The sequence below is a fragment of the Aedes aegypti genome, chromosome 2 (genome assembly GCF_002204515.2).
Source record: "Aedes aegypti strain LVP_AGWG chromosome 2, AaegL5.0 Primary Assembly, whole genome shotgun sequence".
Lineage (NCBI taxonomy): Eukaryota > Metazoa > Arthropoda > Insecta > Diptera > Culicidae > Aedes > Aedes aegypti.
This window is the reverse complement of record NC_035108.1, coordinates 39,542,823-39,569,074: the sequence shown is the minus strand read 5'-3', so window position 1 is coordinate 39,569,074 and position 26,252 is coordinate 39,542,823. Positions and strand designations below refer to the sequence as shown.

Here is a 26,252-nt window from a genome sequence, read left to right as displayed (position 1 = left end):
AGAAAATACGGTGATCAGTGTTGTGAAAAACTTAGTTTCTCATAACTCACGCTTGAGATTTTTCATGCGTGAGTTGTCAATCACGCAACTCAGCAGTCAAAAAATCATGGATGAGTTGGCTACACGTTTTTGACTTATTATATCGTATTTCCACTGTTTACTCACACACGGCAAAAATTTCTTGTTACTCTGGTTAAATCATAGTAATCCTTTCTAACGTAAACAACAACATTCGGGTTTCACGAGTTTTTGCCAGGTTTTGTGACTGAATCATTTGTTACGGTTTGAGTTGATTGAGTGATTTTGCATCAAAATCTCAAGCGTGAGATTTGGAAAGCAGATCTCTAATGAGTTTGCTCTCACGGGAGAGTGTATCGTTTGAGATTTGAGTGTGAGTCTATCAACACTGGTTGTGATTGAAAGTTCTTCCTAAGGAATTCCCTAGAGATGTTTTGGAGAAATTTCTTGCAAAATTCTTTGAAAAACCCCTTGAGAAAAAGATACAGAGATTTGGAGAATGTTATGAATAATAAAACGACCTACTGGGTGGCACTTCAACATTAGCCAGATGAACTAATCAAAAATGAAATGAAATATGAAAGTCCTCAATAAATTTCTGGAGAAACACAACAGATCTGGAAGAATTCCTGAAAAAATCCCTGCAGGAATTAGAATCTTTAAAATTATTATGTTGTGTTTGGTGAATTACGATAAGTTGAACTACAAGCTGACAATATTATTTTCCTTGTGAAAATGAAAAATTTAATTCTTCCAGGAAATTATTACAAGATTCTTTCAAAAATGCTTTCAAATATTCCTTCTTAAATAAGTCCAAAGATTTTATTATTTTTTCCCAAGAGTCTCCCAAGAATTTCTCCAGGATTTTTTTCAGATATTCCTTCAGAAACTTGTTTAGAAATTCTCTCTTGGTAATTAACTCAGTAATTAACTCAAAATTAAAAACAAACTCTGGTAGGTTACATGAAAATTCCTTTGCTTAAATATCAGTATGTTTAATAGTTTCTTCCTGATATTCCTCCATAATAAACTTTATATCGCAACCACCTTTCTTAGAATGGTTCCGATAGGGCTCCAGGAATACCTTCAGTAATCCATCCAAAAATTCTACCAGAAGTTTCTTCAGGGATTCTTAGTCCAATTGAAGGACTTTTTAGAGGGGTTCCTGAAAAAAAATCTCTTGAGGAATCTCTGGAAATATAGCTGTAGAAATTGCAAAAAAATGCTGAAGGAATCTCTGTACGTATGAGCATAGGAATTTGTGGAACAAAGGAATGGAGTCCAATACACGCTAAGCCTGCTCCACGCAGCGCATGTGTTAAAACTACACAGAATGAGGCAACCAATGCAGGACTCTCTGGCTGAGTGAAAATTCTATGTTAGTCGCACTCATGCTATGTGTAACCGATGTGTTGGCTTTCGGCTGTCCCGCACAGATCGATGGAAACGGAACTGTCAATCATCTCCCGCGCGGTAGCAAACAGTTGGCCGTTGGTAAGATGGGGAGTTTTCTGGGATTTTTTTTAGCGAAAAGCCGGAAGATGGTCGCAAATGAGAAAGTTTTTTTCTCCATTTGCTTCCGCTTGGGCTATTCGAATAAAAAAATCTCTGAAAATTTTAAAATTTGAATGTTTTTTTGAATGTTTTCAGATGCAAAACAAAAAAGGAAGCGAATTCCGCATTCCAAGCGTTCCTCCTCTGTGCGCATTTCACTCATTCGATTTGTTTACCACCGTTTGCACAAAACTGTGTACGGCCTCCTTTGCACAGAATCTGTGCTGCATGAAAAGAGGCTGATTTTGTGTACTCGGCACTCATTTTTGAGCGTAGCAAGTTTAGCGTGTAGGTACTTTTAAAAACTTATGATGAAGTGCTATTAGGAAGTTTTTTTTTATGATTTCGTAAAAAATCTGGATCAGCATGCTTGATTCTCTATTCCAAATACAAATTACATTTTTGGTTATAAGCCTGGTAGAGGTTGTATAATAAAAGTAAAAAAAAATCATAGAGTAAACGCTAGAATGTTGAAAAATATGCGAAACATTTTAATGAGTACCTATGTGAAGAAACGATGAAAAGAACAGCAGGAAACATTTTTTTACAAAACTTTCGGAAGAAAGCATTGGAGGAAACTTTAGATAATTTTTAGATTTTTCGATATAATTTTGGTGGAATGGCTTGCTAGCTAGCCAAGAGATTTAATAGTATTATCTTTCTTCATATAATAAAATTTTACGTAAACGAATAAGATTCTTCCAAAAATTTGCATAAAATTTAGATTCATTGGAAAACTTTGATTTATGTTTTGGATTGAGTCTCGACGATTTAGGGAGAAAATTCCTAAAGGATTGTAATGAAATACGTGAATTCCCCCCCCCCCTTCTTCTTCTTCTTCTTCTTCTTCTTCTTGGCATTAACGTCCACACTGGGACAGAGCCTGCTTCTCAGCTTAGTGTTCTCATGAGCACTTCCACAGTTATTAACTGAGAGCTTTCTTTGCCAAAGTTGCAATTTTCACATTCGTATATCGTGTGGCACGTACGATGATACTCTATGCCCAGGGAAGTCAATGAAATTTCCATTACGAAAAGAACCTGGACCGACCGGAAATCGAACCCAGACACCTTCAGCATGGCTCTGCTTTGTAGTCGTGGGCTACACTCGGCTAAGGAAGGCTCCAGTAAAACCTATGAACCTATATGAAGGTAACCCTGAAAAAAGTGAACATGAGATCTGTATATGGATATGGGAGGATATGCTGCAACATTGAAGACGATTCTTGAGTTACCAATGAATCATTTCCTCGACATTTCTATTGGGTGATTCCCGAAGACAATCCACTACATCCTTGCATGGATTTTTGTAAGGGTCTTCGATGGGATTTTACGAGAATTCCTCGAAAATACTCGAAAAGATTGCAGATAAATTCCTGAGAAATTTTTGAAAATCATATCTAAATAACGAAAATTTATTTGAGGGAAATCGTTTGTTACTAATATACTTGACATTTTGAAGATCAATAAATAAACCACACATTGGTTGCTACGGCCATCAGTCATGGAACCACATACGTGTTAGTTCGAACAGTTGTTTCATACAGAACCTCGAACATTTCACACGAATATTGAACGAATTTTTAGAACGAACGTTCGTGCATTGCACGCTCTGTGTAATCAAAGCGGAACGGTGTTTGGTAGCCTTGTGGGTAAATTTTTAGTAGATCTAGTCAGCAGTTTTTTTTTGTACTATCTGTCCTGTAAGTGTGCCTGCCAAGAATATCTGTCAACATGTCAGTAGTCGTAATATGTTGCACAATACTGCCCAAGTAACCATAAGCACTAATAATAAGCCCTTAATCAGCATCATAGATGCGTACATGCATTATAATAGCACCACAAATGCTTACACACCTTATAACAGCACTTCCGCTGCATAGAAAACCTATTACAGCATCATTAATGCTTCTAAGCCTGATGCATACAGGCATTAAATAAGCATTATATGGACCGATGCACGGGTACATTATTTGACGTTTTAGCGGTGCCGTGTTATTTAGGTAACCATGGAAACTAGTGAATTCGGCATCGCTCAAATGTCAAATTAGTGAACCCGTGCATAGGTCCAATGGCTTTATATTCGAATACAGGGCATGGTTAAATGCCATCCAGTGTTTTGACAGATATACCACGTGCTTTGTGTTTGCATATAGTGGTAAGAGGGAGTCAAACATAAATCTTCTCACTACTACAATTGCAGGTTTTATGACGGGGAAAAGTGACGGTTTAAATTGGTCACTTTTCTTTCCAATACTATTCATCTTATGTGGCCGTAGAAGCAAAGGAGTAGGACAACAACTCAACAATACGGGTGTCGCAGGTTCAAGACACAAAATGAGGAATTTCATCATCATAAAACGAGGATCAAAATGTAGCAATTGCAAGTCCTCAAAAGGATGAAAACTACAAAAACGAATATCTGTATCATTTTATTACATTTTTTGCATACTATTAGAGGTTTCCGTTTCCATTCATTCATTTATTTACCTCGTGTACCAGATGCTTGGCCGCATACGTGAAAGCTCTCTGGCTGCGTACGCGAAAGCACAAAATATTCGCCCTCAAAACCTGGCAAAAACAGCTGACGTTTCTCACGTGGTCTTATATCAGCATTAGTGCTGCAGAGAAGCACGGTTATATCTTTACACTATAATGGCACGCTATTTCGCCTTTTCTGGCATTATAAAAGCATTATATGCGTATATAAAACTGATATATTCGAGATTCCTCCATGGAGTCCCTCTTGTAGTTTCCACAGACCACAGAGAACAAGCCTCTACAAAAGCTTGTCTTACAAGATATAAGCTAGTAGTATTAACAACATAATTCAATGGACGTGTTCAAAGATAACGTACCGTCGTGTTCAAAGAGGATGGACCGATGGTCAGATAAAGATCGCACAAAAGCTAATGTGTCAACTAGTGACTGATTCTGTTTGAACAGAGCGGTATGTCGAGCACTTATTTTCCAGCAGAACCCATGAAGGTTAAGCCACAGACAAACATACATAACACTTAAGGGGAATTGGTGAAAAAATGTGCAGGGATGAATGAACACCGTGTCTTTTACCGAGAAAAAACAAATTTCAACGGATTTAGCCGGGTGGTGAGAGTCCGCGGCTACAGAGCAGAGCCATGCTGAAGATGTCTGGGTTCAATTCCCGGTCGGTCCAGGATCTTTTCGTAATGGAAATTTCCTTGATTTCCCTGGGCATAGAGTATAATCGTACCTGCCACACGATATGCGAATGCAAAAATGGGAAATTTGGCAAAGAAAGCTCTCAGTTAATAACTGTGGAAGTGCTCATAAGAACACTAAGCTGAGAAGCAGACTCTGTCCCAATGAGGACGTTAATGCCAAGAAGAAGAAGATTGATGTCAAATTTGATACTTTTAGATTTCTTTTTGAATGGGTTACAATCCTTAACAGATAAATTTTCGGACATGCAATGAAAACTTTCAAAAATACCTATTTGTTTTGCTCACGTATTTTACAAGATGTTCATTTTGCCCCACATAGTGCAGGTAAAATGAATATTTGCATCGTTTTTTGCTAGCGTAAAATATATGAAAATTTAGCTATTTTAGTCAGAATTCATGTCGTTGCTAAAGATAACATGATGTGCAATAGAACTATACAAATTCCTCGTTTTTCTATCAGAAACAAGATGATATCCTTGAGGTGTTCATTTTACCACCCCTTCCCCTACTATAAATTTCTTCAAAATCCATCCAGTTCACGCCATGGTGAGACCTGCAGAAGACGCTAGTGTAGAACGTCAAACATGAAGAATTAATTCGTGCACCTCTGGTTGTGACATTTAAAACAGAGAATTTAAAATGATCGTCAAATAAGTGGTGGATGGAAATATCATCAGTTTTATCTTTGTTTGTCTGTGGTTTAGCGTGGTTATTAAGATCTGTAAGATTACTCAAATAAATATCTGAGCTACTGAATGCTGTGATGAGAATTTATATTGGTTTCCCTTATTTTCATTGGAGCTCTCAATTTGAACTCAAATAATGGAGCATGGTCAAGTCAACTATGCCAAGCTTAAACGTTTTGACATGAACCATGCGAACAAATCTGGGCTTAATATTTCCAACCCAGAGGAAAAAAATCCAAACAACATAAGCAAATTTATTTTCCTTGATCACAGCAAAAAAACAACAATCCCGGTTTATTTGCATGTGCGTGTGCATCAATGCAAACAAAATTGATGCAGCAGATCGTCGGGGAGAGAAAAAAAAATCGCCCATTCGCAGAAATGGGATGCGTTTTTCCCGCTTGATCGAAATAATGGTGCAAAATAATTAAAATTTGATTCAACACACGTGTGGATGCGTGTGCGGTTGCGGAAAAATTGATCAACAAAATGTTACATCTACCCAACCATCGGGTACCATACGGAATGGGAGATGGTGCGGCTAATGCGGCCTAGTGGAGTACGTGCCGGTGCGGTTGCCTACAAGTATAGTGAAGCGAGTTAAAGTTTTCCATTACAAGCGTGCGTAACGTATCGAAAAATGTGGTTTGTTTGTGAAAAGCAGAGGTTATGGAATTGTACTCGAAGTAATGCCGTAGTTCCGATGTAGGTCAATGGATAGAACAGAAAATCCGGGAGCAGATGTTCGCGAGCTGGAAACTTGTTGTATACTAAATTAAAGTTTAACCATTTTCCGCTGATTGCATTGTTCGAATTGGGTGAATTTCCTCAACGCAGCAGATCGAAAAGTGATGCATCGTTCGAGTGTATAAACAGAGATATTACTCCTGCCACGTGGTGAGCAGTGATTTATTAGCCGGAGCAAGTCAAGTCATTGGCGGATTTCAATCAGTGAAGAACCGAGAAGGAGCTGGTGGATTGAAGAAAATTACTTCCCAGCCAGTGGAATGACTACCCGAGGGATAAGGAGGAAAAAGTCATACCTGGCAGAGATTAAAGTAGCTGTGATAGGAGCACCAAGCGTGGGGAAAAGCGGTAAGTAATTGATTGCCACACGTTGGCGCCATTATGAAGATTAATGCATTATTAATAAGCTGGCCGGGAAAGGTGGAATGCGTAAGAACGTGCGCGGATGTCATTCATTATTTCACGAATCATTGAAGATATATCAAAACCACGCCGAAAACATTCGAGAGCACAAATCTGGAGAACCAGATATCAATTCAAGCTGAAAACCCAATCGGTTGCTCACCCGCTGGTGGTGACATATCGATCAATTTATCAACGTGATCGGTTGTCTGGTTCTTCAGAACTAGGCAAGGCTCGTTTTATAAATATACAACTCGTTCTGACAGAGTCTTCATTTTGTAACTTATTGCAACTAATTAAGCATTTGTCTCTCCTAGTCTACGTCTACAACACTGTGGTCAAATTTGGGGCTTGACAAATTGCCAAACTCTCACATCTCATGCTTCAGATTTTTTTTTGACTCGACAGCTTGATTCCTGATTGAACGTAGTCTATGAAATCGAATAGATATTAATTCATGCGCAAAGTTTCATTTCCTTCGTTTAAGGCAGCGTCTACGCGATTTGTGTTTTGAACTGCAAGGGCATAATATAGAAATACTCAGCGGGACTACAGGAGTTGTAAATGTTTGTCTATTCGGTTCTAATGCCTGAAAACTAAAACCATGCCTAACCTAGGGTCCTCTCCGCTACGTATAACAATCAGTGCTGGGAATGGTAATAGAAGTAGGCTTGAATTTTCGCGAAAATCACGTGGCTCTCCAGTACAGTAGTTCAAAAACGTGAATCTCATCAAGTAGCCTATGTTGGAGCCACGAATTTTCTAAATCATGAGTGTCATTGAAGGCTCTAAATGCGGGAAATGCAGCGGGAAATAGAACATTTTTCTACAGTAATTCTGGGTTGCCCTTAGCAACGGGTGTTTTGCTATTTTCAAGGCTTTTTGCCTACAGCAGCGATAGGCGTGAGTTTCACTGGCTTCGCTGACTGTGATTGGCTTTGCTTGGCTACTGTAGAGTGAATTTCAAGATTTTTCCCTACCCTGATAACAATGCATAAAAGCAGGGGAAAATGAGGAAATGTTATGTAGAACTTTATCGTTTCACATATCGTTTTATTCAATCGTTAATATTGCACAATAAAAAAAAAACTTTGTCGCAAACTTCCATTTCCGACAATTTTAAATTCCAGTTTATGATTTACGCTACTGGCCAGCGTTCCTAATTTACGACTGGTACCAACCGACCACTCGCAAATTACTCGAGCAAACCCATTAAAACCGACCACTTTGGCAGAACCTTCTGCGGGAGAGTAACGCATCTCGTGATGACTAATGAATCCATCATCGTTGTATGGTTCGGTAAATTGGAAGCGACGCCGACGGTTTGCTGTGGCGGCCAGATTTTAAACAGCCGGTCGATTGGCTTTTTACTTTTCTCAACAGTATTATAAACAACAACGTGCTGGCCAGTTTATTCCCCGCGCCCGTATCACATTACCCTTCTTACATTTCGACAAATTACACTGAAACACAGTGGTACATGGCCGCTCAAAACCTCTAAAATTAAAGTTTCAAAATTGCCTTATTGGTAAATGCTAGGCATGGTGTACTGTTGGTACTTCGCGTATCTGAAAGAATAAAATAGACCCCTTTGTGTAGTTCTTAGCCTCGTGCCCAGCAATTCCTGTTCGTACCGCCTCGCGGTAGATACTGTCCGGAGAACGAACAACCTTAGGGAAGACCGAATAATCAACTTCAGTTGGATCTTTGGTAATATGCTGACATGGAAGGAGGGGGTTTGCTTTTGCGTGGCGATAACGTTATCTCCGCTCACTACTTGGTGAAGGTGAAACTGGTGAAGGTGAAATCTATCCGTCATCAACGATGTGCGGTACCGACGCCCGCCTCGATAGAATCTAGCGCGACTGAAATAACCGGATGTCGCCAATGCGTACGCGCACCATTTTGAGGCAGTGTTGCCGGAAGAATACGAGTGAGATCGTGAACACTGTTGTAGCAGCCATTGACGGCGCTGTCGAAAGCATTGTCGTATACTTGGAACGAAGTTGAAGAGTTTTATGAGTGATGCGATTTCGTAGCGATTTTCATCGCGTCAGTCTAAATGCTATGAGAGTGCTTGCAGCGAAACAAAAACAAAATAGACTGCAGCGGAAACAGCAAACCCGCCTGTTTAGGGAAAAAAAGCGCCCCTGGAAGAGGTGGAATACCAAGAGATAGTAACGGTAACGTTCTCAAGAAATCCGGAAGTTCTATCAAGAGCTCAACGCATCCCGCATAGGCTTCACGCCATGAGCTGAAATGGGCAGCGATAACGATCGGAGCATCTTGACGGACGAAAATGATCGAGATGTTGAAAAAGCACTAGGATGAACACCTGATTGGCTCAGAGAACTCAGGCACAGATGATCAGGACAGCGAAGGTGATCGTTACGTTAGAACATGGGGAAAGTGAAAACCAAACTCTTCTGTTTAGGGTAAACAGGTATAATACGCCCCCCCTAACGAAAAACTGCTCTATCGCAGTTGCAAATGCATTACTTCTTTAGTTTTTGGTGTCAAAGTGTTAGTGACTTAGTTCGTCATGCTCTGCATGCAACTTTCTCTTGTCAGGTGGCTTCTAAAAAGAGTACAATACGTTTTCGATACATGGTCTAATTCTTGATGTTTCAAAACAAACCGTAGAAAAAGTTTCGCAGCGTTGTAGAAATGTTTCCAAGGAGAATTCCACCACTTGCTAAGCTTAAAAGGGTACATTAGCAGTCGTCTTCCGGTAAAAGCTTTTGTAATAAGTACAATTGTTAAGGATGGGCTTCATTTACAACGAGGCTTGCCTGTCGGACCCAAAATTTTACGCCAAAAATCTGATTTTCGATATTTTTGGTATTTCTTTTGGTTGTTTATACTTCCCAAAGATCTTATATGCGCAACATCATTTTTTCGAGGGTACCTAAGGTATGTCATATTAACATGTTAAAGAAGCCTAGAGCTCTTGAAAATGAAGTGGGCGTATTACCCGGTTGGGGCGCATTATACCAATTTACCCTAAATATTTTAAACTTACAATTAGAGCTACTGTGCATGTGCTGTAGCCTTAGGTGCAGGAGCCTCATTGCTTACAAGCGCATGGACGCGCTGTACATTGTGAGACCGTTTTTGGTGCGCCTCATTTTTCTTGGGATGTGTTTCACTGCGGTCTCATGCGTTCCGTCACATGTGCTGTTTATAATTCAGCGCAATAATTGAAGTGATTTCAAAAGTTTTCGAAATTATAATTCTTGGATCTCGAGTCTTCAACAATATCATGTAGACTATATCATCTAGACTATATCATCTAGACTATATCATCTAGACTATATCATCTAGACTATATCATCTAGACACCTTAGGGGGGTCCCGTAGTCTCGAGGTTACGCTTCCGCTTCGTAAGCGGAAGGTCATGGGTTCGATTCCCACACCCCCAAACAAAAAACTCTGCCGAGCCACCAGAAGACACCGCACGAAGGAACGTGTATTGGGGAACACATCCATTCTCCGTCAGTCAGGATGGTGACTGAGACACACTGACCCTCTTTGTAGGCTGTTGCCTCACACGACATGGAAACATGGCAAAATGAACCACCGCACACCAATGAACTACGGCTATATGGATATGGATTGGACCAATGGCAGCACTCTCCTCTACCTGCTCGGTATGAGAGAAATAGCAATAAGAACTAGGATATAAATAGATTCTATAGCTACACAGCTATAGAAACAATATGATAGTCGGCATAGTAGCGGCCAAAGTGCACGGAGTGCCTAACAAATAAAAGAAAGGAATAAAAAAAATCTAGACACCTGCATAATGAGGCGAAAATAGTTGTAGAGGCTCTTTGTTACTAAGCAGTTGTTTTTCATGAGCCTTCGTCTAGCGCAGCACACTAGGATTCCGATGAGCTGAGAGAGACGGTTTGGTTGGAGGCTCGTCAGTACATTTAAGGGCTCCTGAGAAATATATAACTCTACTTACAATCAAATATTAAATATTAATCACTTCAATATTAACCTAATATCACTAGCGCTTGGCGACTTACCATAGTAGCATGTCCGAAAGATTTTGAAATTATTAAGAACCAAAGCTATAGGAACAAAGCCCAGCTGAAGGTGGATGGTTGTGATCAGGGACGAAAATACTCAATCTACCCTCGCCTATATTGACACTTGCTGGGTAGAATCTTCGTTGATTTTTATTTGTTTTTATCCTCACCTTGACAACACAACAAAGATTGGCAAAGCGCTTGCCGCAAGATTTTCAGTTTCCTTTTAGCCTGCTGATACTTAACCGCTTTGTGATTATCGGAAACAAAAAATGATTTTCATTCTAACCAGCTTGACTTTTATACATTCCGCTTCGGGAAGTTGTAATTTTTGCACGAAGGACACTAAAGCCGCGTCAATATAATCGATTCCGTGCATCGGATCGTTCTTAGCGTTGGGCAAATTTGACCCGAACATCGATGTTACTGAATCGATTCAAATTTAATATGTCAAATCGATTCACCGATTTAATCGAAACATTTGAATCGATGTTTTTGAATCGATTCGATCTTCAAGAGGATATGAAAATTTACAAAAACATGGTCTCAAGATAACATCAAAAGCAATTTTATATGGTTTTCAAATTCCTTCAATTGAATTACGTTGGAGATTAAAAATCATATATTAAACAATTCAAGTCTAATTTAAAATTAAGTGTTAATTTCATCAACTCATTTTAAAATTCTAATCAATTTCATTCTTTTGAATCGAAACAAAAAATCGAATGAAGAAAATCGTTTCACTCGATTTTGAGTGCTTCTAACATCGATTCAAAAAATCGATTAATCGGAACGGCAAAATCGATTTTCGGAACATCGATTCAAAATCGCCCATCGCTAATCGTTCATTACCCGTATAGCAGAATATTGTTTAATTAATATGAACCTCATTGATAATCAATTTTCTAAAATTGACACTCTTCTGCTTTGGATAATCAAAAACACCAACGACATACGGGCATCGTTGTTTGTTTTCTTCATCTATTTTTGTGCCATCTTCATTGGTACACTCATATTGGTGGTGGTGCGGTTTCTTTGATGGAGGCATAAATGTCAGCGAATTGAGTATAGTGAGCATGATATTTTTCGTCCCTGGTTGTGGCCATGCACACCATGATTTACAAATCATGAAATTCATAAATTGGTTACGTCATAATATCAGGATCACAAATCATCAGGCCCATGGCACGGGACGACTTTTAGCGTAGTCAACATCTCCATGTGTATTCTCATTGTCGGGTAATTTGAATCGAGAGTGCAATCAGAATGCGAAGTTTTGTTTAATGTTTATGATCCATAATCGAGCAAGTATCGCAATTAAATCACTGATTGCTTTCTTGAAGGCTTGCAGGATGCCTTTAATGTTCGCTCTCCTTCCAAAACCATCGAAATGTTGAATGTGCTTCAACTTTTTGGCACATTATTAATTAGCTGATTTAACAATATCAAAAATTGATTATCAAACCATAGCAAACAATTAAACAAAACAATGGTCTTTGTTTTGACAGTTCTTACAACTGACAGCGGGCGATATTCTCATTCGTATCGATCACTTCAAATTCAAGATGACGAAGTGGTTGAGTGGTAGAGTACGTGGCTCACAATCGGAAGGTTCTTGGCTTGAATCTCAATGTAAATTGTTTTTAACTTTTTTTTATTTTGTCGATTATAAACAGATGCGCGACTCAGCATTTTTGGCATTTGAATCATGATTCCGAGCAATCAGCTACAAAAACCTAACGCTTGTGGTGAGTTACGGCAACCTGACTCATGATATCATGAGTCCAAATCATGGTGTATTTTCATAAGACGAAAACACGCTGGAATCATGATATCATGAGTCATAATCTTGTTTTTGGATTCTGATTTCTACCCGTGTGGGCAAAATTTGAATAAAAATAATTGTAGGACCCGTTTTGGAGTTATGCTCTTTTAAATGTATAAGTTCCCAAACTCAAAGGAAATCTGAGATATTTAGATGGATTTTTATTGGACTTGAGTTTTCGGTTATGGGTAGCAGTGTATGAAATAAAATTAAATTAACGACGTAGAAAGCAGCGATACAAAGTGGAAGATAATAATGTAAAGTGTAGTACATTGGTTATTATATTTTTTATGGAATTAAAAATCGTTTCATGTACAGAGCTTTATTTTAAATGTTTGTCCTCGTCAGCTTGGAAAAGTTTGTGTAACTACCAAATCATGATCATCAAATAGCAGCTGGTGAGTCTCATCATCATAGGCAAAGTTTGCGATCGAAAATAAAAATGAAAGTTTCAATAGAAATCTTCAGTTTGTATAGAATTCAAACCATGTTATGGTAGGTAGACCAGCCGGCAATTAACAGGCCCACAGAACAATTTTCTGATTTCTTGGTAATCGAAATTGTAAGTTATGAAAAATCCATTAACAACGTTGTTTTTACCATATTTTATACATTTTTTTAACTTAGTTCCAACTCCATTTTCCCGAATACTATAAACCTGAAGACCATCACTTCGAGCTCCAATTCCTAGAACGGCATTACTTCTTTTTCCATTATCAGGGGGTAACTTTATTCAAGCTAATTGTGTATTAGGGACAATAGCATTGATCGTAATGGTGCGTCAGGATGATGACACTCGGATTAATGACATTCAGGGAAATGAAATTCGGTGAGGGGGCAGCTAGTTGGGCTCGGTCTATAGCAATATGTTATGAATAAAAATACTAACACAAAATTGACACCCGTAACGCGGGTAGATCACCTTTTCGAGGTGCGTTACGGGGTAAGATCTACCATATTGTACTTTTGCTGTATCTGTTCTTGTGAATACTTATAAGTTACGGTCGGAAGAGTATAAGAGAGTAACAAGCCACTAAGACCCACCTATTTGTCCTAGATGATGAGGAGGTCGAAGTGGAAAAATAGCTCAATTAGCATCTGAGGTTGGTTTCAACGCATGAGACAATTTCTTTCCAAGTTCAAGTGTTTATCTTTCGATATCTAGGAGGGAAACGATTCCTAATCAGTGGAGTAGCAGACCTCTTAACTTCTAAAATAAGCTTTTTGTTTCAAGGAATCTAAATGTCTCATGCGATGAAAACTGTTCACAGTTTCAAAAAACGACTTTGAACCTTATAAGTAGAAGCAATAATTTGATACGCTAGAGTACCGATGCATGGTCAAAATCAGTATTATTCAACCAGCTTAGTGGCCGAACCTGATTAGGGGCGCGCTGTTGAGAGTTTAATGGTGACAAACTGTTTTCTCCAAAAGGTATAAATAGCGGTATCTTTTTCTAAAGAGGCTCTATGGAAAATGGTAAAGAATGATATTTGTATAAAAAACGACTACTTCATTTTATCTCAAAAGTAATGGAGTAGAACGACATGCACTAAACAAAGGACACGGGTATACCACAAAAGATCAAAGAAAACTGGTCGCAGTGGTTCATCCCGAACAGAAACAGGAAAAATAAAAACAGGAACACAAAATTGGCTCCGTAATGTCTTGTAGAAAAATCAGTTAATTCCTAAAAATGTTGGCAGCATGAAAGAACAATGTGTCATTGAAAATATTTTAACATGCTTAACGGTTTATCATGCCTAATTAATGTGTACAAAATTTGTGTTCCAATGGTTACACCTAAAAAATGGCGTAACTTCAAATTCCGAATATTTTCTCATCCAAAACTCAGCCCAGAGGTTACAACCATCTCTAAACCAAATTTTGATAATATATATCTTTTGATAATCACGGCCAATGTAAACACTTTTAAATATCTCAGATTTCCATTGAATTTGTGGACTAATACAATCAAAAGGGCGTAACTCCATAACAGGCCCAACGATTTTTTATTTTATTTTGCCATGACATGCAGGTTAGCTATTGAAAACGACTGGTGAGCACAGATTTGATGGAGATTTTTTTTTTCTGATTATATCATCGATCAGGAGAACACCATGAGCTCCAATTCTACCATACTAGTCGAAATCTCTTTGCTTAAGGTACAAGTGAGCAATTCTCGCTGAAACCAGGCCGCCATCGGCACCCATCGTTAGAATTCCAATATTATGTCACTGATCGCTAGTTTTCGATAACACTTAAGGGTGGTTCTTTCTGTTTTCTCAAATTGGTGTACCCCTCGTACGCCAGCTAGCTGAACAGTTTGCGAAAAAGCCCATTTTTTGATAAATCTTGGGTATTTCTTCACAGGATGTGTCTCATATTTCGCTTGGAACACATAGCAAACTAAGTGACATCGTATAGAGAAAGGATATAGCTTTCATTTAAACTTGAACAAAATTTGGCGGCCATTTTGAATTTGGCCGCCATCTTGAATTTTGTTAGAAAAATCGATTTTTCACCATTAGCGCACCGCTAGTTTTGAATTCTGAGATCACCATCAGAAAGCTGAGGAAAAATTGCGTAAGATAGGCTACAAAAACTAGGTGAGCAAAGGTATTTACCCTATCAAATGAACGATATTCTAAATCATGTTATACGATTTTGACGTATATGGCGAGTGCAATCAATACAAACATCATTTTTTGTACAACAAAGAAACAAGTTTTCAACCTTTGGTGTTTTATTCGAGTCGAGTAAAGAATAAGAATATTATTTTTAGTGAAAAAAAATCTGGCGGCCATCTCGGATTTTGACGCCATCTTGATTTGAGGTAGTAGAATTAATTTTTCACACTCAGCATGTCGAATTTAGAGGCTACCAATAAAAAAGGTTACGTATACTCTTTTTCTTATTATTTTTCATTTCACTGACGTTACGTCCCTACTGGAACCGAGCCTGATACTCAGCTTTATTAGTTATAAATCCAGGTTATTAAACAGGAATTTTCTTTTTAATGCGATTTCTGACAACAGAATAATTCTTCGACATATCTTTGAATTAAGTAATAATGAATAAATAAATTCAATAAATACAAACCATAATAAAACATTGATTGTATTAAACAAATATTTTTTTACCCTATGCATTGTTGTTCATTGTATGAAGTTTATAGATTGCGTGTCGGGACATTAGTATGCCTTGTGGTAATATCTGCAGTTCTAACGTAAAACATTGGCAAAAATGCATTAATTTATAATGAAAGTCTTAAATTTTGAAGCAAAAAACATCCTTGATTTTCTAAGCCATAAAGTATCGTTTTCAGTACCGCCCAACATGCATGTGAAAAATAGCGAAATTGAATGATGAGAAGCAGGTTTTGTTCTAATGTGGACGTAATGCTGAAACGCAGGTGTATAATTTCGAGGTTAGAAAAACTGGTGGTCATCTTGGCTTTCGACGCCATCTTGGTTTTTAGCAGTTGCATGATTTTTTACCATCTCAGTGCTCATCATGTTGAATCATAAGGCCTCCGTTAAAAAAAAAAACAATCAGATTCTATCTTCCTTATCTTATCTCAGCTGTTCAAATGATTTTTCATTTGTATCAATGGTTTTAGACCAAATAAATGAAAGAAATAATGCTCTTTTACAACTCGAAGATGTACAGAAGAATCATTCAGGTAGCAAATAAGCGTTAAAAAAATTTGATAATTTGTTTTTAAAACTAGTTAAGCTGAAGGGCTGGTTCTGTTCCAGTAGGGACGTAACGTGAGGAAAAAGAAGAACAAGAAAAAGAATAAGTGTAACGGTAGCATTGAAATTCAACATGTTGAGTGCTAACAAGGTGAAAACTCATTCTACTACTTAAAACCAAGATGGCGTCAAAATCCAAGATGGCCGCCAGATTTTTTCACTCAAATTAATACTCCTATTCTTCATCTGTCTCAAATAATACACCAACCATTGAAAACTTGTTTCTTTGTTGTACAAAAAATTATGTTTGCATTGATTGCACTCTCCTTATACGTCAAAATAGTATAACATGTTTTAGAAAATCGATCATATCATAGTGTAAATACCTTTGCTCACCTAGTTTTTGTAGCCTATGTTACGCAATTTTTCCTCAGCTTTCTGATGGTGATCTCAGAATTCAAAACTAGCGGTGCGCTAATGGTGAAAAATCGATGTTTCTAACAAAATTCAAGATGGCGGCCAAATTCTAAATGACCGCCAAAATTTTTTAAAATTTAAATGAAAGCTATATCCTTTCTCTATACGATGTCACTAAGTTTGCTATGTGTTCCAAGCGAAATATGAGACAGATCCAGTGAAGAAATACCCAAGATTTAACATAAAATGGGCTTTTTCGCAAACTGTTCAGCTAGCTGGCGTACGAGGGGTCTACCAATTTGAGAAAACAGTAAGGACCACCCTTAAGTTTTATCGAAAACTAGCGATCAGTGACATAAAATTGGAATTCTAACTATGGGTGCCGATGGCGGCCTGGTTTCAGCGAGAATTGCTCAAGTGTGGCAGGGTTCCGGGTCATTTGGCCGAATGCCATTTGGCCTAAAGGGTCATTTGGCCAAATGCCATTCGGCCGAATGCCGTTTGACCAAAAGGATCATTTGGCCAAATTCCATTCGGCCGAATGCCGTTTGGCCGAAATTTAAAACTAATAGTGACATAAATGATATTGATATTCACACAATTAGGTTTTTAGTGTTTGTTCAAGAAACAGTCAGTGCTGAAAGATAAACATCCTAAATGTGCAATCATTCACTTCTCTGCTAGCGGTAATAGCTGACATCAGAGGGTTTTACATTGTATTTGTAGTCAGCTTTTGACAGCAACTAAAACAGTTACGACTTCTCTTGAAAGAACAGCCTATGATCAAAAGAAGGAAAATTCTTTTATGAAAATTTAGGCAAGTGTAATGCAAGAAATAATTTTATCAGTTTAACTAAAAAGAACTGCCGATGATTTAAAGAAGGTAAATTTCCCAATAAGAATATAAGCTAAATTATTTCCAACAGTTATGAAACCAGTATAACTCAAGAGAATGGCCTATGTTCAACAGAAGAAAACATTTTGATGAAATCTTTAAATAACACTTGAAACCCTAGCACACCGTTGGTAACCCAGAGACTAGTCAACCAGCTTCGAGCCTTGACGCAATGTGTGGGATTCACAACTTCGGGTTAATTTTATAATTCTCTTGGAGCACTTATATAGCGACAAACATGTTTCGCCACATCATTAGAACAAACAAATTAATTAGTTGATCAGTTATTGGGCCACACTTATGAATCCTACACATCACTGATGTAGTAATTTGATTATTTGTTTGTTAGATATTCGGCCAAACGGCATTCGACCCGTTTGGCCAGATGGCATTCTGCCAAATGGCCGGACACCGTGTGACAGATGTCAAAAGGTATTGATCGAAATAAAGTTTGTTTTACCTCCACGAAACCGATGGACAGAATGAATACAGTGTTCGGCATTTGAACCAAAATGTTGTTCCATTCTTTTACGCAAAAACAATACTTAACAAGTTTAAATTAACAATTTTATCGACACACCCAACAGGTAACAGTTAGACTTTGTGAAGTAATAAATATTTTCAAAAATATGAACAAATTAGGTATACAGTTAGTTGCATTTGAAGTCACAGAATAAGAGTCAAAACGGTACAATCCTTACAACAGCCTTACCGGTGCGGTGTGTTCCGTATGCATCGGAGAAAATAGATGAAAGACTGCGTATGGTGCTTGAGCAAGGGATCGAAAAGTTAAAGGTCCGTCTCCTTGGGTATCAACGATTGTACCAGTTCTAAAGGATTCGGGTGATGTGCGGCTGTGAGTGAATATGCGTCAAGCAAACCAAGCTGTGATTCGGGAAACCCATCCGTTACCGTTGACGAAATTCTATTCTCAATGAATGAAGCAAAATATTTTTCTAAGATGGATATCTAGGATGCGTATCATCAGGTGGAAATATCGGAGAGATCTTGGCCTATAACAAATTTCATAACGAAAACGGGTCTCTACGGGTAATCTTGTACATTGATGCCGTGTTAATTTAAATGAAACGGATTTTCTATTGTTTTTGTCTTCATTAACGTATGTTATCAATATAATATGGCTTATGTTTGGAGTCAGCCGTGCTACCGATTTTTTTTTTTTTCAAAATACTATAGAAGCGATATTATTAGGCCTTGAAGGAGTTATCGTGCATTTAGGCGATGTAATTGTGTACGGTTCGACTAAAGAAGAGCATAATATAAGAGTAGAGGCTCTGCTGGAGCGTATAATTGAGTACAAAATTCTATTGAGTCAGCACAAATGTTTTTTCGGTGTGAAAGAACTTGAGTTCTTAGTTTTTTCGGGTTAATTACAAACATTGATCGATTTATTCCCAACTTAGCAGATAAGACAGAGCCTTTGAGAAGATTACTCCAAGTTTGCTCATGTCTCCAATGGAAGAAAGAACAATAAGATGCATTCGATGTTATAAAGCAGACTGTTAGGAATACCAGATATTTGTGGTTTTTCGATTGTAACGATAAGACTAAATTGATCGTTGATGCGAGTCCTGATGGGTTAGGAGCAGTTCTACTTCAGGAAATAAAGAAGGTCAGAACAGAATGATTTATTTTGCGAATAAATCACTGACAGATTTGGAGAGAAGATATTTCCAAACGGAGCTTGAAGTCTTGGCTATAGTTTAGGGCCTATAGAAGTCTAGTTTGTATCTTCTTGGAGCCAAATTTGAGCTTATCACCGATAATAAAGCTCTGAAATTTTTGTTCAAACCACGATCTCGACCTTGCCCCAGAATCGAACAATGGGTTCTAAGAATCCAGTCATACGACTATGAGATTAAGTATAAACCTGGTTCCACCAACTTAGCAGACGCTTTATCTCGTCTATCAATTAACAAGGCCCAATATTTTGATAGATCAGCAGTTCAGTATGTATTCAGTATGTATTCGGATAACTATCAGTATACATCTTTTGGAACACGCCGTACTAATTGCGGTCACACTTGTCAGTGTAATTGAGGAAACAAAACAAGATCTTGTTTTGCAGGAACCCATCAATGTGCTGCAGATTGGCTCTTGGACGGACAAACTGAAAGATTTCAAACACTTAAAGTCAGAAATCCATTGTGCTAACGGTGTCTTGATAAGAGGTGATCGATTGATCATACCAGAATCACTTAAACAGTAAGTTCAAAAATGTTCTCATGATAGTCATTTAGGAATGATTCTAACGAAGCGACAATGTCAGCAGAAGGTTTGGTGACCAAAGATGGACGACATGATTGAAATATTCGCCAAAAGCTGTGGGGCATGCACATTAGTTTCAGCTGTGGGACCTCCAAAAACAATTCTTCGAAAATGTCTGAAAAGCCGTGAACGGATGCAGCTATCTACTTTTTAGGACCGTTACTATCGGGATATTATTTATTAGTTTTAATTGATAATTTAGCTGATTTACGGAAGTGATTATAATGAAGCAAAACTAATCATAAACGCACTTTTTGAAACGCTCAGTAGCTTAGGAATTCCAGAAACATTGAAGTCGGATAATGGGCCGCAGTTTATCAGCGGTTCTTTCAAAGATTACGGAAGAATACAGAATCACGCATCAGAAGAAATTCTTACTGGCTCAGGCCAATGGTGAGGTAGAGCAAATGAATAGCACTATTTTGAAACGTCTAGGAAGCAAGAGAATTGTATACACTGACGTTTGCCACCGCATCCCATAACTGAAATCGCTCCATCAGCTTCGATGTTTGGAAGAGCATTGAGAGATAAGCTGCCGAGCATTAATGATTCTTCTGGTATTCTTCCAGAAGGAATCCGGGACCGTGACTTGGAGAAGAAACTGAAAGCACCCGACGTTTCCGATACTCAAAGACATGCTACAAGGCCCAGAAAACCAGAATGTACATATAACAAAATCAACTTTTGCATTATGCGACGCTTATATGTGTAAAGATTCCGTATAGGATGTCGTCAAAAGGCCTTATGCGTCCAAAAGTGGAGGCGATATATGTGCATAATTTATATGATGGAAACTGACATACAATGCGAGTGTACAGATTGTATAACGAAATAATCTGTAACCTTATAGGACTTATTTTATGATAATAAAGTTAATTTGACAGATGCTACGGATTGATTCGACTTCCTTCGTACGTTTATACGGAACGAAACAAAATGTTCGGATAAACTCAGAAATTCATCAATCAAACGATTTCATTCACCATGTTGTGCGGGTGTGATGTAATTCGCACAAGTAAACGACTTTTTACGTAAACTGTTATGCGATTTCTGGTTGTCTGGAGGAATGACTTGAAAGAAGGAGATGAGGTGGTAACTAAGCGTATCATCAAAGACAATACATTGCCTACGAATTACGGATCAGAGCTGTTCGACATACTGACTAGAATAGGTGCAGAAGCGGAAACCCGATCGAAGGAGTTGGGACAGTTGGGACGCCGTAATGTGGGTCATCTGAAACGTGAAGGACGAAGGTGTAGAAGCAGAAGAAAATAAAGTCAGAGAAATCGTTGAAGTGGTCGGTAAACAATTTTGGTCAAGCGCTGCGATAGATGGAGGAACAACAGCTCGGCGCAGTCAGCGTAAAATGAAGATTCCACAGTATCTTAAACTATCTTCAACTCATCTTTAACTCATGTAGATGAAGATGATTGTTCTTATGACAAAGTTAAGAGGGAATGTAGTATCGCGTTAACGTACACTGAAGAAAGCGGACGTAAGTCTGTCATAAGATTTGCTTATGGAATTACGACACAAGAAAAATCTTTTAAATTCATAAGACCATCGTATGATTTTCAGCAGACGTTGTTTCCATAAAACGAAGGAATTTTGTAAGATGATCTTTTGAACCAGCATTGTCAAATTGAATTAGCGTTCTAATCCATTTTTGGTTCCATAAAATTGTCTTGTGTAATATGAGCTTCAGATCAGGCATGTTAGAATTTGCTCTCATTTGAGTATGAAGCACGATCAATGCAAGCAAAGAAAAATATCCCATCTGTTGCGGTCTACGCTCGTCAATGTATCGCAAGTAGTAACAAGTCTGATAAATGGAAGCAGCAAACGAGAGCCCCAAAGAGAGAGCGGTGTTAAAATCCCCCCCAATTTACTACAGATTCATAATTTACCTTTCTTGGCCGAGTGGATAGAGTCCTCGGCTGCAAAGCAAAGCCATGCTGAAGGTGTCTGGGTTCAATCCCCGGTCGGCTCAGGATCTTTTCGTAATGAAAATTTCCTTGACTTCCCTGGGCAGTTTCATCGTACCTGCCTCACGATTTACGAATGCGAAAATAGCAACTTAGGCAAAGAAAGCTATCAGCTAATAACTGTGGAAATGCTCATTGAATACAAAGCTGAGAAGCAGACTCTGTTACATTGAGGACGTAATTCCAAGAAGAAGAAGACATAATTTAATCCTTGAGACACACAAGAATATTAAGTTTTGCTACGCAGTATTATCGTTATCAATTGAATTGGGAAGCTATTGAGGTTTTATCCGATCTTTATGTGAAGTTGCGCCACTGTGCGACACGTCAACATGAAATTTTAAGTGAGACTAACCAGATTCGGGAATGAGAAGGGAGTTGTGCGACGCAATGAGAGCGATGCCGTTGCTGAAATTAATTATCGCCACACACGTGCCAAAGTGTGGTGTGGATGAAATTTGCTCTTTTACAATTTGTGGATCACCTTACCAACCGATATTGGCGACAACGACGACTACGAAGACCGATGACGTGTACGTGTCAGAAGTGTGGAAAGCGTGGAAATATTTGTCCATCCGGTTGTGCGCGTGAAAGTCGTGAGATCGTTGCACCGCACGCTGAGTGACGCCCGGAGCATGGATTCGGGAAATCTGTCTGCCAAGCTGTAAACAGCTCTCGGCTCTGTTTTCATCTGTTTGCCAGGGAAAACATTACCAGATACATCTAGATATGTATATCTGTACGATCGATAACTGGGAAGTATTACTGAGCTTCTGACTGGCAAAGACGGGGTTAAAAATACCGTTTGAGTTATGCCGACTGTAGCGGATTATTGATCCTAACGAGAGCTGGCGACCTTGGAATTGAATTTGAAACCGAACAACAGCTGTGGGGTCAATTGGATTCCTCGATGAATATTTTTACTCTACCTAGAACTAGCCCAATCGATTGTGATTGATAACTTTTCTTTGATTTTCTTTTTTATCAATGTCATTTCCCAGAAAATTAATTCCCCAAATGGTCTGTTTACCTAAAAGCTTCAATTCAATTATATTGATGATGACTTTGTAGGAATTATTGAACCGCTTCAACAATGCCACGTTATTCAACTCTAATTGCAGCTGCCTTCAAAAAGTTCATAAACCAAGATCTTATTTTAAAATATTTTTTCAATTTTTTTATCACTCTATTAAGAAAAACTTTTTCAGATCATGCTAAACAACTTTTCTCAAAAATATTCTAGACGACCGTTCCTTGCCATTTAAATTATTGCAAATAGTCTTGGGCATGAAGAGTTGAGAGACAAACACAACCGTAGAAAATGATCACCCGTAACCATCGTCACCACTCACCTCGGAGCCCAGTCACTCCTCATCGAGTTCCATCTGCCCATCCAGTCAGACAGTTCGATCTATTATTCATCACAATAGCAATTGTAACCGCAAACGGGCATGATTGTGAGTTTTTTTTTTCCTCAGCTCGTTGTCTGGCCAACGATCATCCCACATCCACCGGCACCGGCCTTCGTGAATAATTAATCGGAATTATTACCGCACTCGTTGTTCTTTTGCCTTATTCATTACAGTTGTCATATTTTTTTATGTTCCATTGCATTACTTGTGAAGCCTTTTTTTTAATTTTCATTTTTTTCCTCCGATTTCCACAGCGTTAACGGTTCGTTTCATCACCAAACGGTACATTGGCGAGTATGACCATCAAGCAGGTGAGTAGACAAGAGCCGTTCCCCTCTCTTACGCTCGATTTCACACGCAAATATATATAAAAAAAATAGACGCTTGAAATTGACGTTTCCATATTATTTTTTCATTCGGTTTTTTATTTGTTTTCCAATTTGTTTTGCAGAGAATAGATACAAATATGAAATCATGGTCGATGGGGAAGCGGTGCTGTGTGAAATTTGGGATACCTGTCCGAAGGTAGGTTTACATTCTAGAGAAGACTTTGCAATGACAAATGAGTGACAAATTTAGTCGATTTCAACTGGGATCGAATGTTTGGTTCTCGTTCGTTGTTTTGAAGTTGATGCAAATACCTCATTGTATGGACATTCTTGACACCCACCATGTTTTCTCTGTTTTGATCTATTTAAATGAGTTTAGTTTGTCATCCAATTAAAGTATATTTAATGTTCATTGCCAGACAAATTTAGTCATCTGGTTAATACCTACACACTGAAACGTAGACAAGGGTTCATAAATTGAATGAGTTTGTAACATAAGGGAGTTAAGTTCTGCCAAAGTTCAAATTTTGCAAGAGCACGGATCTGAAGAACCAAACATCCGTTTGAGATGAAAACCCAATCGATTGGTCACCACCAGCTAGTGACCAATCGATTAAGTTTTCAGCTTGAACGGATGTTCGGTTCTCCAGATCCGTGCTCTTGAAAATTTGAATTTTGGTTTCGATTCATCTTCACCTTAAAGCGAGCTTAATTCAAACTATAATGCTTGTAAGACATTTATGTTCATTATAATAATAATTTTATTCATTATGCGGAGTCTAATCTAATTAAAATGTATGCAAGTCAAGATTGTACATTTCAATAACAATATATTTCTTGGAGTTCAGGTATTGCGCAGAATAGAATCTGTTCATTGTTTAGAAGCATAAGAGTATCTCGTATTTATGGTCACTTATAAGATCATTACTTTTATTGGAATAATATGAATAGATATCTTCTAATATGCCGGCCTAATAAACATTCGTTTGATGGTTTTTCAGTACCCATTTCACATTAGTAATTTGGCGAAAAATTTTGCTCTTTACTTTTCACAGAAGATAGAGGTTAAGATAAATTAAAATTATATCTCAATGAACTATTTTTAAAACATATGATATTTTTCATTTTTATTTATATTTCTTTGTTTTTATTAGAAATATTTTATATAGTATTATAAGATTGTCCTGTATGATGAAGTTATGACAAGTCTTAGAATGAACTTAAGTAACTAGTAACAACATTCACCAACAAAACCAATGAGAGTTTAGTTTTTATATGTGCCTTATTAAAATTTTTTCATATTTTTTTTGCATTTTTAATGGTCCATACCATTCCAATATATCGCCTATTACGTATTAAGATCTAATGTATTATAGCCCAGAAAATTATTGGACGGCTCAGAATATCTTTTGAAAATAATACAACAATATAACAGGAACAATCAAAGCAACATATTGCTCTTAACATTTATGCAAATAAGACGATTTTTAAAAGTGCGACAACAGAGTGGCCTAGAGCAAGGTTGCCCAACGGGCCGTATGTAAAGAGATTGAAGGCTCATTATTATAAATCGGCTGAAAATTTTCATTTTTTTTTTTAAATTGGCTTGTTTTCTAAAACCGTCATTATAAAGAAGCTTTCTGAAAACAATCAAGTTATTTTTGAAGCAACAATTTTCCAGATATAATAAAAACAATTTTCATCATTTTTTCTGAGTTTTTTTTTTACATTTGACGGATTTTACGCCAACTCGACACGCGATTGGCAGCACCCCTTCAGAATTCAATGAAACTTTCTGGGTGTGAAGACTATGTGAAACTAAGATACTTTACATACTTTGTTTTTTCAAAATCGATCTAGACTAACATCTGAAAAGGGTCAAAGTTTTTTTTTTTTTTATAAACCCGTATAACTCGAAAACGGTAAGACCTACAAAAAAGTGTTGTATGGGGGACTGTCGTGAAATTTCCTGAAGTTTTAGAAAAAAATATTGAAAAAATAAAAACACATTTTCTACATCGAAAAAACAATGATTCAAAACTTTAAAGTCGATTTAAAAAAACGGCCATTTCAGATTTTGATCATCCTTAAGCAAAAAGTTTCGTAATTAAATTTACTAAAAGTCCACTCGACGCAGTCGTGCGGGCTGATCCATATTATCGTCAATCTTCTGCATCCTGCCATCAGAGTCGTTCTGGCCCTGCGATCGAGTTTGGTAAAGAGGTCTCCCAACATCCATTCTCAGGCAAGTATGCATTCGTTAGTAGCATCTATAGACCTGAAAAGCTTTCGTTTTCCAGCAATAATATTGACGACTACCACCTGCAAAATGATGCATTGACTGTTCATCAACCGAGACGCACTGTAGAAAGCTATTTGGAAAACCCTGATCCCCTCAACTCAGTCCCGCCTTTTGCTGACATCGTTCATCATAGTCGTCTCGGTCCTGCAGTTGAGGATCGTGAAAGGGTTTTCCATCTAGCTTGCTTAGGCAAGTATAATGATAATTTAAACACTGAACGTACCCTGTGTGATAGTCATTCCCGTGTCCTCAGCTCAACTCAGCACACTATGGAAGAACATCCCCGAATTCCCATATACCAACTACCGGAGATCATCGCGGATAGGACGCCAGAACGCACTGCCTGTCGCACAATGGAAGCCCCAGATCTCCTCAACTCAGTCGCGCCTGTTGAATCCTGCCATCTTAGTCGTTCTGGCCCTGATGTTGAGGATAGTGACGGGGTCTTCCAAAA

The 26,252-nt window shown here is 38.0% G+C and overlaps 1 protein-coding gene across 6 annotated transcripts in view; it reads left to right on the top strand.

The window, feature by feature from the left end:
• LOC5579997 (ras-related and estrogen-regulated growth inhibitor) overlaps positions 1 to 26,252 on the top strand; it is a 48,640-nt gene that overhangs the window by 6,464 nt on the left and 15,924 nt on the right. For 4 of the 6 annotated variants that reach the window (XM_021840604.1, XM_021840601.1, XM_021840603.1 and 1 more), the window contains exons 2-4: positions 6,298 to 6,555; positions 23,422 to 23,478; positions 23,619 to 23,692. In XM_021840604.1, coding sequence (XP_021696296.1) covers positions 6,468 to 6,555; positions 23,422 to 23,478; positions 23,619 to 23,692 — 219 coding nt within the window. In that variant the 5' untranslated portion in view covers positions 6,298 to 6,467. Of the gene's footprint in view, positions 1 to 6,297; positions 6,556 to 23,049; positions 23,213 to 23,421; positions 23,479 to 23,618; positions 23,693 to 26,252 lie in introns of those variants that run through there. The other 2 variants (XM_021840602.1, XM_001660213.2) reach the window with 2 other exon arrangements.